Source organism: Muntiacus reevesi, chromosome 1 (assembly GCF_963930625.1).
Source record: "Muntiacus reevesi chromosome 1, mMunRee1.1, whole genome shotgun sequence".
Classification (NCBI taxonomy): domain Eukaryota; kingdom Metazoa; phylum Chordata; class Mammalia; order Artiodactyla; family Cervidae; genus Muntiacus; species Muntiacus reevesi.
The window spans coordinates 187,072,370-187,090,955 of record NC_089249.1 but is presented as its reverse complement, the minus strand read 5'-3'; the positions used below and the strand labels follow the sequence as shown (position 1 = coordinate 187,090,955).

Genomic DNA, 18,586 nt, shown 5'->3' with positions numbered 1-18,586 from the left:
AGAAAGGCACATAATTGAAGGATTCAGAGATCTAGTGCTTGAAATTGCGAATCTTTGATCAGATTCTGTGATCTGGCTGTGAAGGTAGAACTTGCTCCTTCTATTTATTTCCTGGGATTTTCATTTCTTTTATTTCAACATCTCCATACAGTTTATGTCACTCACTTTATTGAAGTGCGTGCTCACTCTCTCACACACAAGAGTTTTTCTGTTTTATGGTTTTCTCACTTTCTCAGATTTAGAAGAAAATCTGAGAAAGAACCTTGGATCTCAACCTTGGATCTGAACAGTTGGGGAACTCCCATTATCCTATGATGAGATGTGTTTCTTAAGAACAATTTATTCTCAAATAAAATATAAAGTGTCTTGCATATGTTGTCACATGCATGCATCCTCTACAAATGGTTGTGCTTTTGTGTACTTTACAGTACAGTGTTGTATAGGGTACAGTAATTCTCTTTATTTCAATCCCAGAATGTCCAGAAGCAAGCATAAAAGCAGTGGTGATGTTGTTGGTACTGCTAAGAAGCACCAAGTAAAAATGATGGAAACAAAAATGAAAATAACTAAGAGACTGGAGCAAGGAATTGAAGGAATTGGAGGACCAGAGAAACAACTAAGACAAGAGGAAAAAGATGTACCTGAAGAACCAGAGAGAACCATAACACAGAAAATAGCAAGGGGATTCTCTTTATCTGAAAGGACACTTGATGCAAAGAGTCAACTCACTGGAAAAGGCTCCGATGTTAGGAAAGATAGAGGGCAGGAGGAGAAGGGGCGACAGCATGAGATGGTTGGATGGCATCACCAACTCAATGGATATGAGTTTGAGCAAACTTTGGGAGATGGTGATGGACAGGAAAGCCTGTCCAAGAGAGAGGGAATATATGTATACATGTACCTAATTTACTTCGTCATACAGCAGAAACTGGGCTTTTCTTGTGGCTCAGATGGTAAAGAATCCACCTGCAATGTGGGAGACCTGGGTTCAATCTCTGAGTTGGGAAGACCCCCTGAAGAAAGGAAAGGCTACCCACTCCAGTATTCTGGTCTGGGGATTTCCATGGACTCTCCATGGGATCTCACAGAGTCAGACATGACTGAGCGACTGAACAAGAACAAATTAGTTTTTGAGGTGCAGGACCTGAATGTAGAATGGTACACGAAGGTTGCAGCAGCCATTCAGAATGCAATCCAGTGCTGCCCTGTCATCTCTGATGGGAGAAAAAGCCACACCAAGACATCAACAGATTGTTTTTTCAAGTGCTTAGCTGCTCAGTCATGTCTGTCTCTTTGCGACCCCAAGGACTAGAGTCAAACTGAAGATATCCTGCCCTGTTAACTGAAACAACAAATTTCTCACTGAAAAATTGGGAATGTGTGTTTTATTTTGAGGCCATTAAGGAATTAATGTGGGAAAGTAAATCTATTAAAATTAGGATCATCCATTATAATTTAAATATTTTAAATATTTTAAATATTTTTTTAAATATTTTCAAATTTATACACTCTTTCAATCCCATGAAAATTCAAACCTTCATTTTTTTACTTCTATTCTTTCCAACTTTCAAGTTTTCTTTCAATATTATAGATGGGACTACAAATGAACATGTGATTGTACATATGTATGTGTGTGTGCATGTGTGTGCTCGGTCATGCCCAACTGTTTGCAACTCCATGGACTTAGCCTGCCAGACCTCCCAGTCCATTAAATTTTCCAAGCAAGAAATACTGGAGTGGATTGTCATTTCCTTCTCCAGGGTATCTTCCTGAGCCAGGGATTGAACTCGAGTCTCCTTTGTCTCTTGCTTTGGCAAGCAGATTCTTTACCACTTGTGCCACCAGGGAAAGCCAAATAAGGGTGTGAGAGTGTTTATTTGAAGATGTACAAATGTACACACACATATAATATGCATACTCCTTACTCCCAAACATTTTCTTTAGACTTATAAAGTATTTTTACACATTTTTGTAGCTTAGAAAAATTATTTGGCAAGTAAAGTGGGATAAAATTATTTGTTATATAAAGTGGGGTAAATGTATTCAGTGTTATGATTTAAAACACATGTGCTATGCTGTACGTGGTCACTCAGTCATGTCCAACTCTTCGCAAACCCCTGGAGTAGCCCGCCAGGCTCCTCTCTTCAGGGATTTCTCAGGCAAGAATACTGGAGGGGGTTGTCATTTCCTTCTCCAGGGAATCTTCCTGAACCAGGGATCGAACCCACGTCTTTTGCATCTCCTGCATTGGCAGACGGATAATTTACGACCAGGACCACCTGGGAAGTCCCCTTCAGCTGAGGAAGGACACAAGATTGAAGGATTCAGAGACCCAGAGTCAGAAACTGTGAATCTTTTTTTTTTTTTTTTTCAGATTAATCAGATTGAGGAAGTACAGCTTGCTCCTTCTATTTATTTTCTTGCATTTTCATTTCTTTGACTTCAACTCCTCTGTACAGTTTATGTAACTCACTTGATTAAGTCTTGTGATCTGTCTCATATTCAAGAGTTTTCCTGTTTTGTGGTCTTCCCACTCTCTCAAATGTATTCTCAAACTTGATTCTGAAATGTTGTTGCTGAACGATAAGACGCCGGGATTCTTGGCCTCCGGAGGAGACGAATTCAATCCGGGGCCAGAGACGAGACTGGATCGCTCAGAGCTTTTGTGTAATAAAGTTTTATTAAAGTATAAAGGAGATAGAGAAAGCTGCTGAGGCATCAGAAGGGGCAGAAAGAGTGCCCCCTGCTAGTCTTCAGCTGGATGTTATATAGCCACTTGCAGTCTGTTAATGAAAAGAAAGGAATGTCTTAAAACTCAGAATGGCACCAGATAATTCATCCCAGGCCATAAAATGATTGACTTGAATCTTGTAGAAGGGCAGATTACCACACAAATAGTTTCATTTGCTTAGATTAGGGGAACAATGTCTGAGTATAACATACCGGTTTGTCAAGTAGGTTGAGCCATTTGGCGGAACCAACTTGAAGACAGTCTGGGGTACATTAACATAGCTTAAGACAAAATTTCCATAAGAAAAAATGTATTGGTTAACTCAAGGTTTTGAGAATAGTTAGCTTCAGGTGAAACCAGGTGTCATGGCAACAGAGTATTTTAAGAGAAACCTCCTTTTAAATTTGTATAGAGAATAAATAAATAAATAAATAAATTTGTATAGAAAAGGGAAAAAAAATATCGCCAGTTTGTTTCCACCTGCTGCTTAAGAGAGATAAAAATGTCTGGCACTTGCAGCCTATTTCCTCCATTTGGAGACCCCTGGCCTTCCTGCCTGTTACCCTTTCAATTCCAAACAATTAGGGAATTAGCATTTTTTTGTATGACTAGATGGATTCCTTAAGAACAATTTAGTCTCAAATAAAATATACACTGGAAGTCTCTCAGTCATGGCCCACCCTTTGCGACCCCATGAACAGTTCATGGAATTCTCCAGGCCAGAATACTGGAGTGGGTAGCCTTTCCCTTCTCCCGGGGATCTTCCCAACCCAGAGATCAAACCCAGGTCTCCTGCATTACACTTAGATTCCTTACCAGCTGAGTCACAAAGGAAGTCCCAAATAAAATACATAGTACCAAGTATTTTTCTCTTTTCTTTTACTAAAGGAATAGTCATAAGTTTTACTGGTGCTGTGGAAAAAAACTACTTTAGGCACCCATAGCTACTCATATGTTTAAAAGAAGGAAAATCTCTGACCACAGATTTCACTTGTGTGAACTTCATTCCTTTGTATATCACTACCTTAACGACTCTTCCTGGTATTCTGGAATTCAACATACAGTGTTTTATAATATGGCCTTGTTATAGCCATGCTTTCCGGGAAACAAACTCACTCAGAAGGACAATGCAGATGGTGGAGTGCATTTTATTACACCGGTGGGCCCAAGGCAGAGTCTCCTCTTAGCCAAGGACCCCAAGCAGCATTTGTGAAAATCTTTTATATCCCATGTGTACATGTCCAAACCCACCACCCCAAATTCCTTGAGACTTACATAAACAAAGGAAGGGTAAATGCAACTACAATAACCCCATCATTCACGTGTTATGTGTTCAAACAGTTAATAATCAATAAGCCCGCAGTTACATTCCAAAAAGTTAATAATCAATAAGCCCGTGGTCACATTCCAACCAGTTAATAATCGATAATCCTGTGATTACATCCCGATAGATACGGAAAAAATTTATGACCTATCCGGAGGCAGGGGTGATTAGGGTATGTTTCCTCTGAGGCGATGAGTAACCTGGATGTGATCTTCAAGATTCCCCTGCCCAGAGCGGGTCTTATCCTTCCATTGTCGTTCCCATAGGCGCTAAGCACAGAGTTCAAAGTCCACTGGAGAGGTGACCGCCCACGACCATCATGGACAGGCCTGAGATGGAGTCCAGGCCCTATGAATTCCTTCTTCAGCATTGAATGTTATTTTCCTCATTAGAATCTTATTCTCTTCTTCATATCTATGCCCACAAAACCTACCATAGTCACTGACAGAAATAGATTATAAAATACATGCCTTTATGTGGGGGAGGGATGCTGGGGGGAAGGCATATTTAGGGAGTTTGGAATGGACTTGTACACACTGTCATATTTAAAATGAATAACCAACAAGGACCTACTGTATAGCTCAGGGAACTCCGCTCAGTGTTATGTGGCAACCTGGATTGGAGGGGGGCTGGGGGAGAATGAAAACATGTATTTGTATGGCTGAGTCCCTTTGCTGTTCACAACATTGTTTGTTAATTAGCCATATACCAGTACAAAATAAAAAGTTTAGAAGAATTATATACAAAATTTTTCACAGCCTCTGGAATGAATGCATACACTTTTCTTCAAAATGTCATGCAAAGGTAATATGAGGTAGAGAAAACTATGTACAAGACTCTAAAACAGCCTGACTTACTCATGGAGTGGCCACAGTCCAGTACCAGCTTCATCAGCATCATCCAGGATCTTGTTAGAAATGCAAAGTCTCTTGACTCACCAGGCAGGACGAGCTGAATCAGAAACTGCATTTGAACCAGCATCTGGGTGACTGGTATGCACAGTGAAGTGGAGAAAGTGCTGGGCTAGAACAGGCTGATTTCCTTTCCATTGTTGACTTTTTGTGACAGGATCATTATTTGAGCTGGGTACTGCCCTGGGCTGGAGAAGGGCATGGCAGCCTACTCCAGTATTCTTGCCTGAAGAATCCCATGGACAGAGGAGCCTTGAGGGCTATGGGCCATAGGGTTGGACATAGGGCCAAGAGTTGGACAGGACTGAAATGACTCAGCACACATGCACTGTCCTGGACATCATAGATGTTTAGCAATATCCCTTCAATATGACCAAATATCATGCTGGACAAAGGTATCTCTGAGAACCACTGGCCCAAGGTTTGAAAGGTAGAAACAAACTGGCAGAATTCCAATAAAGGCCATGTACCCTAACCTGGATTATAACTGGCAAATCACTCATCCACAGGAAACCTATTTCTGCAATGGAAAATGGATTTTGTAAAGTACTATCTTATAGAATGTTTGTTTCTAAAAACGAAAGCATGTCATTCCTATAAAGTGCTAAGATCTGTATGTCTCAAGCTTAACAAACATTTTCTAATGATAGACTAAATGTGACAGCCCGTAACTTATGCTGTATGTATGAAGCTCCTAATTATTTTGGCAAAACTGTTGTGAATCCAAGCAGCATACTGCCCAAGTTTTTTGTTTTGTTTTTTTTCCCTAGTTGCAGTGAGAAGCCTTCTCATTGCAATGGCCTCTCTTGTTGCAGAGCATGGGCTCTAGAGTGAGCGGGCTTCCGCAGTTGAAGCACGTGGGCTCAGTACTTATGCAGATTCTTAACCACAGGACCATCAGGAAAGTTCTACCCAAGGTTTCATATTAAAATAACAAAGTTATCCAACTTATTGAAGATGGGGAGAGTAATTTTTCAAGGGATATGGGAACTCTGACCTACCAATGCTTTGATTAGGAACCTAATCAAGACAGTATCCTCTCTGAGACTCTGGAAAAAACTTGAACTCAGAGTTGTGATAAGATGCTGCTCTTTAAGGTTTATTCCCCTAAAAAGACAGGAAAGATCAAGGAAAAGGAAAAATAATCACTGAATTCAACTGGCTTTTAACATTGTCTCCACATAGAGAATGAGTGGGAAAATTCTCTTATCTGTCCAGACCAGATCAGTGTCCCACAGGAAAATTAATTATTAGAGGCTGGTGTAACAGGAGGGAAATGTGCTAATGAGGAAACATAGGGAGCTGTAAATATCTCCTCTGCTGCATCCCTCAGCCTGTGGGTCCTTCAGATGGAGAGGACATGATTGTATCTTGTGGACTCATAACTCTGCCCAGGGGACCAATGCTTGACTGCACCCCACTCTCTTGTCTGGCAGCAGAGCATCTTTCTTCACCATGAACCATCCAAGAGGAACTTGGATGTCTATATGCAACCTTCCTCTCAGAGACCCCACCCAGGTGAGTCCAAGAGCCCAGTAAATGCTGCAGACCAACCAGAACTGCAGCCAAGAACATTTACCTGAGTTCACCTGAGAGCCAGCCCAGACTAGCCCAGAGCCAAGACCACTGAAGTTGTTTGTTTGCCTGATTGATTAACATTTTAATTTGTGATGCCCAAAATAGTAGTGAATATTGAACTCATTAATGCAAGGGTCAATGTTGACCATTAAATGACTCAATTTGGAGAAGGGATAAGAGGTATAAGGTGTTTCCAGTAGAAGTAGAACTGAAATCCAAGGAACTTTATAATTAACTGGAGTAAAGATATAGGGTATTAGCTGTGGAGGAATGTAAAGTGATGTAGGGTATTTTTTAAGAAGGGGCATATTTGACTATGATGAGTAAGATCCAGACCAAGGAAAGCAAATATTTCCCTGCAACAGCAGTTTATGAGACACACATTTCAAAGCATCTCCTCCCTCTTAATATTCAAATATTTTTTTAAATTTATTACATGTAAATGGGTAGTGCTTAGTCACACACAATACTCTGTGACCCAGCAAGAATACTGGAGTAGATTGCCATTCCCTCCTAACGGGGTCCCGACTCAGAGATCAAACTTGTCTCTTGAATCTCCTACATTGGTAGGCAGAGTCTTTACCACTAGCACCACCTGGGAAGTTCATAATTGGGTAGTGCAAAAGTGAAAGTGTTAGTCAATCAGTCATGTCCAACTCTGTGATCCCATGGACCGGGGTCCGCCAGGCTCCTCTGTGGGATTCCCTAGGCAAGAATACTGGAGTGGGTTGCCATTCCCTTCTTCAGGGGAGCGACCCAACTCAGGGATCAAACCTGGGTCTCCTACATTTCAGGCAGATTCTTTACCATCTGAACCACTAGAGAAGCCCATAAATGGGTAAGCTAGAGCTTAATTTGCAATGAATTCACTCATTGTAAGGCTGAATATATTTGCAGATCAATTAGCCTGTTACTTTCTGGATTTAAAATTGCCTAGTCAGGGGAATCTGCTCAATATGATGTGGCAGCCTGGATGGTAAGGGAATTTGGGGAAGAATGGACACAGGTATATATATATGGCTGAGTCCCTTCACTGTCCACCTGAAACTATCACAAATTTGTTACTCAGCTATACTCCAATATAAAATAAAAAGATTTTGAAAAGTAAAATAAAATTGTCTGTTCAATCCATGCATTAGGAACTAGACATCTTTGGCAGGGAGGTGGAGATGAGAAGGGGTCATTTTTCACCCCAATATATAAGCCTATTTAAAAGTGTTTCTTTGAGACTTCTGGCAGCCCTCTGGTTAAGACTTTGCCTTCCAATGCCCAGGTGTGAGTTTGATCCCTGGTCAGGGAGCTAGGATTCTACATGCCTTGTGGCCAAAAAATCAAAACATAAAACAAAAGCAACACAGTAACAAATTTAATAAATGACTTTCAAAGTGGTCCACATCCAAAAACAGGTGTTTTTGTGGGGCCTTTTTTTTTTTTTTACTTTTTTAAATTAATTTAATTGGCAGATAGCTGCTTTACAGTATTGTGATGGGTTTTGCCATACATAACATGAAATGGCCACCAGTATTTATATGTACCCCATCCTGAGCCCCCCCACCTTCCACCCCACTCTGTCCCTCTGAGTTGTCCCAGAACACCGGCTTTGGGTGCCCTGTGTTCTTTTTCAATACTGAGCTTTATTCAGGGCAAGATAAAAGACTAAAGACATTAGGTTACATGTAGTTAAGAAGTTGTTAGGGCTTCCCTGGTGGCTCACGTGGTAAAAGAATTTGCCTGCAATGCAAGACACCCAGGTTCAATCCCTAGGTCAGGAAGATCCCCTGGGGAAGGTAATGGCAACCCACTCAGTACTTTTGCCTGGAGAATTCCACGGACAGAGGAGCCTAGCAGGCTAGTCCATGGGGTTGCAAAGAGTTGGAAAGACAGAGTGACTAACTTTCACTTTCACTTTCAAGATGTTAAGATGTTGTTAGGGGCTTCCCAGGTGGCACTCGTGGTAAAGAACCCACCTGCAATGAGATGTGGGTTTAATCCCTGGGTGGGGAAGATCCCCTGGAGAAGGAAATGGCAACCCACTCCAGTACCCTTCCCTGGGAAACCTCATGGACAGAGGAGCCTGGTGGGCTCCCATCCATGGGGTCGAAAAGAGTCAGACACGACTGAGCACCAAGGGGTTGTGAAGGCAAAGTGTGTCCCCAGTGAAACTGAATTGAATTCCTGAGTTAAAAAATAAAATATTTGTGACTAAAAAAAATAAGCAAATAAATAAAATCCCCTGCTTTTCATTAAATTCACTTCATTTCTATTTGAATATTGGGCCTTTATAATGATGAACAGCAAGTAGCTGGGTTTTGACTTGGCCCAACTTGAGAATTTTTGTCTTTAGTGGGGAAATTGAACTGATTTTAATATGCTGACATCCCTGGAATATTTGTTTTGCCTTTTTTTAAATTTAAGTTTTGTTCTGCTTTTGGAAGAAGCTTCCTATACTGTCCTGTTGCCTTTCTTTTCTTTTTTTTTTTTTTTAACTTTAATCTTCTTATTGTCTTTATGTTTTACCAAAGCTTTCTTTATTCTTCCAAATGTCAAAATTGTAAGGGAAATACGAATATATAAGAAGTTTAACACAACTTTACTTCATCTACTCAACCAAAGATGTTAATATTGGGGGTAAATTTCAGATAAAAATTATTTTTTAAACTTTGTCTTCTTTTTTTTTTTCATTAACACCTTTGCTGGAACATAGTTTACATAATGGGGGCACCCCTGGTGACTCAGATAGTAAAGAATCTGCCTGCAATGCAGGAGACCCGAGTTCAATCCCTGAGTCAGGGATCCCCTGGAGATCCCCTGGAGAAGGGAATGGCAACCCAATGCAGTAGTCTTGCCTGGAGAATTCCAAGGAGAGAGGAACCTGGCAGTCTGTAGTCCATGGGGTCACAAAGAGTTGGATATGACACTACGTAGCTCACTATTTTAATGTGTATCTTTAAGGGGCCTTTAACATTTACAAAGTTGTGTATTGATCACTGTTGTCTAACTCTAGAACATTTTTATCACTTCCTAAAAGAACCCCACATCATTAAAATCACATCCTCTGTCTCTCTTTTTTTTTTTTTTCTGGCCCCCAGCAACCACTAATCTACTTTCTCTATAGATTAGCCTACTCTGGACATTTCATATAAATGTGATCATACAAAAAGTAAAGGAAAATTGCCTGTTCAGGCCCTTTGTTCTAGATAGTGAATTTCAGCATATTTGGGGAGTGTTTTGTTTTGTTTTTAATTTTCGTTGAAGTCGAGTTGTGTTAGTTTCTGCTGTACGGCAAAGTAAGTCAGTTGTATGCAAACATATATCCCCTCTTTGTTGGATTTCCTTCCCATTTAGATCTCCACAGAGCAGCTTATGAAAAGATGCTCGCCATCACTAGTTACTAGAGATATGCAAGTCAAAACTACATTGAGGACTTGGCCTTCACTGAAAATCTACAAACCATAAATGCTGGAGAGGATGGGGAGGAATGGGAACCCTCTTGCATTGTTGGTGGGAATGTAAATTGATGTAGCCACCAGGGGAAATTGTATGGAGGTTCCTTAAAAAAACTAAACATAGAACTGCCATATAACCCAGCATGTTTTTTATTCCTTTTTTTTTTTTTTTTTTTACTGTATTCTTTCAAACTAAGAATTGAAATTTCATCATCAATTTGTTGTTCCCCATTTAGATACTTTATCTGCCTGCCTGCTAAGTTGCTTCAGTAGTATCTGACTCTGCAACCCCATGGACAGACATGCCAGGCTCCTCTGTCCATGGGATTCTCCAGGAAAGGATACTGGAGTGGGTTGCCATGCCCTCCTCCAGAGGAGCTTCCCCACTCAGGGATCAAACCCAAGTCTCTTAGGTCTCCCGCATCTGCTGGCAGGGACTTTACCACTAGCACCACCTGGGAAGCCCATTCAGATATTTGTGCAGAAGGTCTGAGAGTTTCTACATTTCTGTGGTAAAATCTGTGTCAATTTTATGTTCTCTCCATTATTTTTTTTAAACTGAAGTAATTGTGTTCACCTAAATATTCTTCACTTGCGAATCCTTACCTTAATCAAAAATGAAAATGAATGCTCCTGTTCATACTCGATGCTAATAAGCCATGCTTTATGCATGCTTTCAACTACTTTCCTCATCTTTATTTCTTATTCTTACTTCGATCTTTTAGATTTAGAACTATCTTTAAAAGTTGCATCATGTTTAATCTCTATTTACAAAGGGTTCCTCTTTACCTTTGTCAACTTTCTTCCAAATGGAGAATTGAATGGATATATTTCTATCTAAAAGGAAATTATACACAGATAGTGCTCCCATCTCATATTTTAAAAACTGTTGAATTATTTTATAACCATATCTGTGTAATCCAAAATTGAAGTCATTATTAAGTACTTATAAGTACTGTATTATCTTTTCTTTTAGAAATTTAGTTTTGATTTTTCCTTAAACTGTCTTTTGTATAGGTGTTTTTAATATATAATTTCATAAAGTGCCAAAGATGCATAATAGCAACAAAGGACCCTTTGAGACTTGAAGTTTCAGCAGTAGCAGGGAGACCACCTTGTTCCTCAATATTTTCTGACACTTTCTCTCCTCACTCTTCCTCCTGCTCATTTCTCTCACCCTCTGGCTTCTTTTTTAGACTGGAACATCTTAAAGAAGCACCCTCCTCAGGCCTTCACTTTGATTTCCCCTTGCCAGGCACACACTTGCCAGGTATGCTCATCCGCTCTCTTTCTTCCTTGATGTCTCTATTCAAATATCGCATTTTTTAACAGGTCTTGCTTAAACATGCATTAAAAAGTAGCACTCCCTTTTCACTCTCTCCCTTATACATACTTTTGTTTTTTTTGTAACACTTCTCACCATCTGGCAAGCTATATGATTTTCATTTATTACATATGGTCTCCATAACTGAGTTTTGAAAGCTTCTGCTTTTTGACACCCTATACTCCCTGCATAGACATTACCTGGAACATAGTCTCAAATCAATTTGTATTTTTCAAATGCATGAAAGAATTTCTCATTAAAACTGTGAATATGTGACATCTTTGGGAAAAAAAAAAAAGAAAGAAAAGCACAAGTTTGCTTCTTAGAGATGACACAGGAGTTTCTCTAAAGTGGACCAAATCCATGAACAAATATTGAAATTAATTTCCTAATGGGAAACTTCAAATGGGAGCACTTGTAATGTGACTAATGTATGTTTGTGTGAAAATTAGTTGTGCTATTTTCCCCTTTTCTGTTAGTCACTTATACCACATGGCACAAGGGAATCAAACAAAAGTTTCAGAATTTCTTCTTATGGGATTTTCAGAGGATCCAGAACTGCAGCCCCTCATATTTGGGCTTTTCCTCTCTATGTACCTAATCACAGTATTTGGAAACCTGCTCATCATCCTGGCCACCATCTCTGACTCCCACCTGCACACCCCCATGTACTTCTTCCTCTCCAACTTATCCTTTGTAGATATCGGTTTCACCTCCACCACCATCCCAAAGATGCTATGGAACATCCACACCCAGAGCCAAGTTATAACCTATGAAGCCTGCATCTTCCAGATGCATTTTTTCACACTCTTTATAGGATTGGACATCTTCCTCCTAACCGTGATGGCCTATGACCGCTTCGTGGCCATCTGTCACCCCCTGCGCTACACGGTCATCATGAACCCCCGGATCTGCGGACTGATGGTGCTGGTGTCCTGGATCATCAGTCTCCTGCATGCCTTGTTAGAAAGCTTAATGGTACTGCAGCTGTCTTTCCGCACAGTCTTAGAAATCCCTCACTTTTTCTGTGAACTCAATCAAATGATCCAACTTGCCAGTTCTGACACTTTTCTCAATAACATGGTGATGTATTTTGTAGCTGTGTTCCTGGCTGGTGGTTCCCTCTTTGGTATCATTTATTCATATTCTCAGATAATGTTCTGTATATGTGAAATCTCATCATCTCAGGGGAAGTATAAAGCATTTTCCACCTGTGCATCTCACCTCTCAGTTGTCTCCTTATTTTATTGTACAGGTTTAGGAGTATACCTTAGCTCTGCTGCTACCCACGGCTCACACTCAATCATAACAGCCTCAGTGATGTACACTGTGATCACACCTATGCTGAACCCCTTCATCTACAGTCTGAGAAATAAAGATTTAAAGAGGGGTCTGAAAATGCTCTTTGGAAAGGAAAATATAAAAGTGTCTATTGTCCTAGGGCTTGAGAAGTGCCTGTGATAGCAGAGCTCAAAACCTGAGCCAAATATTGACAGTCTTTGATCAGATTATGATAGTATGACATGCCTCTTCTGTTTTTCTTGGAGTTTCTATTTCAACTTCTCTATACAATTTATTTAACTCACTTTTATTATTTTTAGCATCTCTGATATCCAAGAGTTTTTTCCCTTTTTTTATTTTTGTACTCAATTGTATTCCCAACATTGGAGGTGAAATATTTGAAAATTACCATTTATCTCAAGGGATTTCTTAAGAATAATTTCTTCTCAAATTAAATATATCATACTGAGTATTTTTGCTTGTTGTTTGTCTAAAAGAGTAGACATGAGCTGTAAAAATCCTATGAACCAGAAAACTTCTCAATAAATAGCTATTTGTAAGTTTATAACAGAGGAAAACCTGAAATCACTCTTTTTCACTTTTGTTAACATCATTCTTTGCACATCACTACCTTAATTGGTCTTCTTGATTATCCAAACCTTAACACATTGATTGTTATCACTGATCAAGGCTACTTTTCTATTCATCAGGATCTTATTCTACTACATAACTTGTGTCCACTTGAGGCAGGAGGTAGATGTCCATCCCCCACCCAGGGTAAAGCAATTGGAGATTAATCCCCTGTACATTGCAACTCTAAGATGAGAATAATAGGAAACAAGAGAGGAGGCTGGACCTTGCTCATACCACATATTTCTGATTCCTGAAGTGAGGAGATGTCCCCAATCACACACGTGTAGAAAGGCTCCTTGGAGGTCAAAGGGGAGTGATGTCAAGGGATGCTCTACCCACAGGCCTCTTTGGTAGAATCAATCTTGGCTAAGAAATACATGTGCACACATGGGAGGATTCTGGGATATACCATATATGGACTGTGAACCAGGTAAATCAAAATTACTGGCCAAACAAAACCAGAAAGAAATGCCCCCATGAAAGTAACTCTAATTGCCACAAGGGTGCAGCTCAAGAGACTCTCTGAGTCCACCCATGTGTCTTTCCACAGGTACTGTACTCTTTTTTTTTTCTCTATTAATAAATTAAAATATTCTTTAAAAATACTTTTCCTCAGTAATTGGCCTCCAACTAATAAAATAAAATTTAAAAAAAAAAAAAAAAAAATACTTTTCCTCTTTAAAAAGTGTTTTTTTCCTCTTACTTTTCTTTGTGAAAATTTTTTTCTGCAACACTGAGGGGCCAGGGCCCTTGTCTCTGACTACTGGTCTAGTGGCTAGAATTCCTTGCTCTCACCGCCACGACCTGGGCTTGATCCCTGCCTAGGAACCCAAGACCCACTTCAAGTCATCGCAGTCTGAGTAAGATCACTCTGTGTCTATCATACTCATTGACAAAAGTGATAATAAAATACCTGCCTCCAAGTCAAATCTATACAGAAAGACAAGTATGAAAAATAGATTGATATAATATGGCCTTAGAATGGATTTTACTTTAAATATAATGAAGCAAAAGGCTAAGTCATTCATTTTGTTGTTCAGGCACTCAGTCATGTCCAACTCTTTGTGGTTCCATGGACTGCAGCATGCCAAGTTTCCCTGTCCTTCACCATCTCCTGTAGCTTGCCCAAACTCACGTCCATTGAGTTGGTGATGTCATCCCACCATTTTATCCTTTGTCATCCCCTTCTCCGCCCACCTTCAATCTTTCCCAGCATCAGGGTCTTTTCAAATGAGTAAGTTCTTCACATCAGATGGCCAAAGTATTAGAACTTCAGCCTCAGCATCAGTCCCTCCAATGAATATTCAAGATTGCTTTCCTTTAGGATTGACTGGTTTGATCGCCTTGCAGTCCAAGGGACTCTCAAGAGTCTTCTCCAACACCACAGTTCAAAAGTATCCATTCTTTGGCTCTCAGCCCATCCTTATGGTCCATTTATTACATTTATTACTATGCAAATTTTTTTCAGACAATTCATTGACTGATTGAAATATGCACTATCAGTATCCATTTGTAAGTCATGTCTGACCCCTTGTGACCTCATGGACTGTAGCCCACCAGGCTCCTCTGTCCATGGGATTTCCCAGGCCAGAATACTGGAGTGGGTAACCATCCTTCTCCAGGGGATTTTCCCGACCCAGGAATCGAACCCAGGTCTCCCGCATTGGCAAGCAGATTCTTAACCACTGCACCACCAGAGAAACCCATCTGTAGGATTTCCCAAGCAATTATTGTTTCAGTTATTGTGAAACAGAATGGGACCTTGTGGGATTTCCCAGGGGCAGACACACACACTCTGTGTCCTTACCTCTTGTTCACAGAAAAGCTTCAGTTTCTTAGATCTTGCCCAAGTTCCAAGCAGCAAATTTAGTCAGAGAAGTGAGAACATTTAGAAACAGAGGAGAACAGTCAAATGGAAAAAATGATAGTTTAACCATAAGACAAAGGCAGGACATTTAGTTCCTCCTCAAGTGCTATAGATCATATACCAAATGATATCCTTGCATTGTTTTCAGATACTAAAATTCCCATTCAGTGGGAAAATAGTAACTACATGCTGACCACAAGCACATAGACTTCAGACCTGTTGGAACCAAAAAATTGATGACTGAGATTCCCAAAAAGATCACCCTGTTACCTCACCAACAACCAATCATGATAATTTAGCACAAGCTGATTACACATCCTGTGACTTTCTCCTCACACTGTCTTTAAAAATGCTTCATACAGAGTGAATTAAGTCAGAAAGAGAAAAACAAGTATTTATTAATGCATGTATGTGGAATCTAGGAAAATGGTACAGATGAGCCTATCTGCTGGGCAGGAATAGAGTTGCAGACATAGAGAACAGACATGTGGATGCAGGGCAGGGGAGGGAGGGTGGGATGAAATGGGACTGACTATACACACTATCCGGAGAAGGCAATGGCACCCCACTTCAGTTCTCTTGCCTGGAAAATCCCATGGGTGGAGGAGCCCGGTGGGCTGCAATCCATGGGGTCGCTAAGAGTCGGACACGACTGAGCAACTTCACTTTCACTTTTCACTTTCATGCCTTGGAGAAGGAAATGGCAACCCACTCCAGTGTTCTTGCCTGGAGAATTCCAGGTACGGGGGAGCCTGGTGGGCTGCCATCTATAGGGTCACATAGAGTTGGACACGACTGAAGCGACTTAGCATACACATTATCATGTGTGAAATAGATAGCTAACAGAAAGCTTCTGTATAACATGGGGATCAGCTTGGTGCTCCATGATGACCTAGAGGGGTGCAATGGGAGGGAGGTCCAAGAGGGAGGGGATATATGTATACATGTAGCAGATTTACTTTGTCATATAGCAGAAACTAGCACAATATTGGGAAGCAACTATATTCTAACTAAAAACAATAGTAACAAGAATAAGGTTTATACCTAGATACTTGAAAATGGATAAGTAAATAAATAACTAATAAAAAATAAAAATATCTCCCTGAAACACTTATAGATGATGAAATGTTATTTAACCAGACTGATCCTGTGCATTATGTTAACTTACTGTATTGAAATTTATATCCTTTTTTTAATATATATATCATTTGAAAGGATACATGTACCCCAATGCTCATTGTAGCACTATTTATAATAACCAGGACATGGAAACAACCTAAACGTCCATCAGTGGAAGAATGGATAAAGAAGATGTGGTACATGTATATAATGGATATTAATCAGCCATAAAATGTCATTTGCAGTGACATGGATGCACCTAGAGATTGTTAATATCATGTATATGTGGAATACTAAATAAAAATGGTGCAAATGAATCTATTTGCAAAACAGGAATAGAGTCACAGAACAAACTTATGGTTATCAAGGGGGAAATGGACGGGAGGGATAAATTGGGAGATTGGGGTTGACATACATACTATGCATAAAATATATAACTAATAAGGACCTACTGTATAGCACAGAGAACTCTGCCCAGCGCTTTGTGGTGACCTAAATGGGAAGGAAATCCAAAAAAGAGGGGATATATGTTTGCTGTACAGTAGATACTAACATGACATTATAAAGCAACTATACTGCAATAAAAAAATTTTAAATAAACAAAAGAGAAAAAAAGTTTTTAAATCTAGGGGATAAAACGTGACTTGCCTTAACTTAATTCACTGCTTTAATATCCACATATGAAACTTTCTTTTTTCCAGTTGGAGAAGATGTCTCTTGTCTCTGTCAAACGTAACTATGCACCAGACCTGACCCTGGAATGAACACTAGAATTCTTTAATCATGATAAATTTATTAAAGCATAATTACATGTCCTATTCTGTACTCATTTAATGTGTACAAATTGAAGAAATTTAAATGTCATTTGCTAATTAAGACTATATACTACCTGTTTCTATATACACAATTGAAGAAGGTATATAACAAGTTATATATATTTTTTACTGCTGTGTTATGTACCTACTAAAAATTTAATCCCCCTGGCCTCTTTCTCCTTAGTTCTGGAGATAATATGGAATAACAAACATAACTTGTGAGAGATGATGAGAGAAAACATGAAATTTGTAAAAATATTTGTGCAGTCCAAAGAACACAGTTAAGGGCAAGGAATATGTATGTCTGTACATTACTTGTTTACATTTTTCTCTCAAATAAACACACTCACACACATATATGTAAATGCAAACAGTTTCATTTATAATTCTACCTATTATGTTAAAGAAACTTCTACAGAAATTTGGAGGGTAAGTAAATAAAAATATTGAATGTTTGAATTACAGTGAAATCCATGGATTGTAGAACTTAATACAAAAAGTCATAAAAATCATGAATGTGTCATATTACTTTGAATAGAGATTAATATTTCTGTCTTAATGCCTCAAAGTCAGAACCACACCTATATTCTATATTTATGGAATGGGGAATTCATTGTATTAGATAATGGGGACAACATCTCCAAACTGACTGATTTTCTTCTACTAATGTGAGGTTTCAACAATAAACAAAGCTAGTGGAGATGATGAAATTCCAGTTGGGCTATTTCAAATCCTAAAAGATGATGCTGTGAAAGTACTGCACTCAATATGCCAGCAAATTTGGAAAACTCAGTGGCCACAGGACTGGAAAAGGTCCATTTTCATTCCAATCCCAAAGAGAGGTAATGCCAAAGAATGCTCAAAGTACCGCACAATTGCACTCATCTCACACACTAGTAGAGTAATGCTTAAAATTCTCCAAACCAGGGTTAAACAATACATGAACTGTGAATTTCCAGATTTTCAAGCTGAATTTTGAAAAGGGAGAGGAATCAGAGATAAAATTCCTGAAATCCTCTGGATCATTGAAAAAACAAGAGAGTTCCAGAAAAAAAACATCTTTTCTGCTTTATTGACTATGCCAATGCCTTTGACTGTGTGGATCACAATAAACTGTGGAAAATTCTGAAAGAGATGGGAATACCAGACCACCTGACCTGCCTCTTGAGAAATCTGTATACAGGTCAGGAAGCAACAGTTAGAACTGGACATGGAACAACAGACTGGTTCCAAATAGGAAAAGGAGTACATCAAGGCTGTATTTTGTCACCCTGCTTATTTAACTTATATGCAGAGTGCATCACATGAAATGCTGGGCTGGATGAAGCACAAGCTGGAATCAAGATTGCTGGGAGAACTATCAATAACCTCAGATATGCAGATGACACAACTCTTATGGCAGAAAGCAAACAAGAACTAAAGTGCTTCTCGATGAAAGTAAAAGAGGAGAGTGAAAAAGTTGGCTTAAAGCTCAACATTCAGAAAACTAAGATCATGGCATCTGGTCTCATCGCTTCATGGTAAATGGATGGAGAAACAGTGGAAACAGTGGCAGAC

The 18,586-nt window shown here is 39.5% G+C and overlaps 1 protein-coding gene across 1 annotated transcript; it reads left to right on the top strand.

Annotated features, from left to right (window-relative positions):
* The first annotated feature begins 11,806 nt into the window (after positions 1 to 11,806).
* LOC136155506 (olfactory receptor 7A17-like) lies at positions 11,807 to 12,775 on the top strand. Its single transcript, XM_065917297.1, has one exon. The coding sequence runs from the start codon at positions 11,807 to 11,809 to the stop codon at positions 12,773 to 12,775; it is 969 nt and encodes a 322-aa protein (XP_065773369.1).
* Positions 12,776 to 18,586: the final 5,811 nt, after the last annotated feature.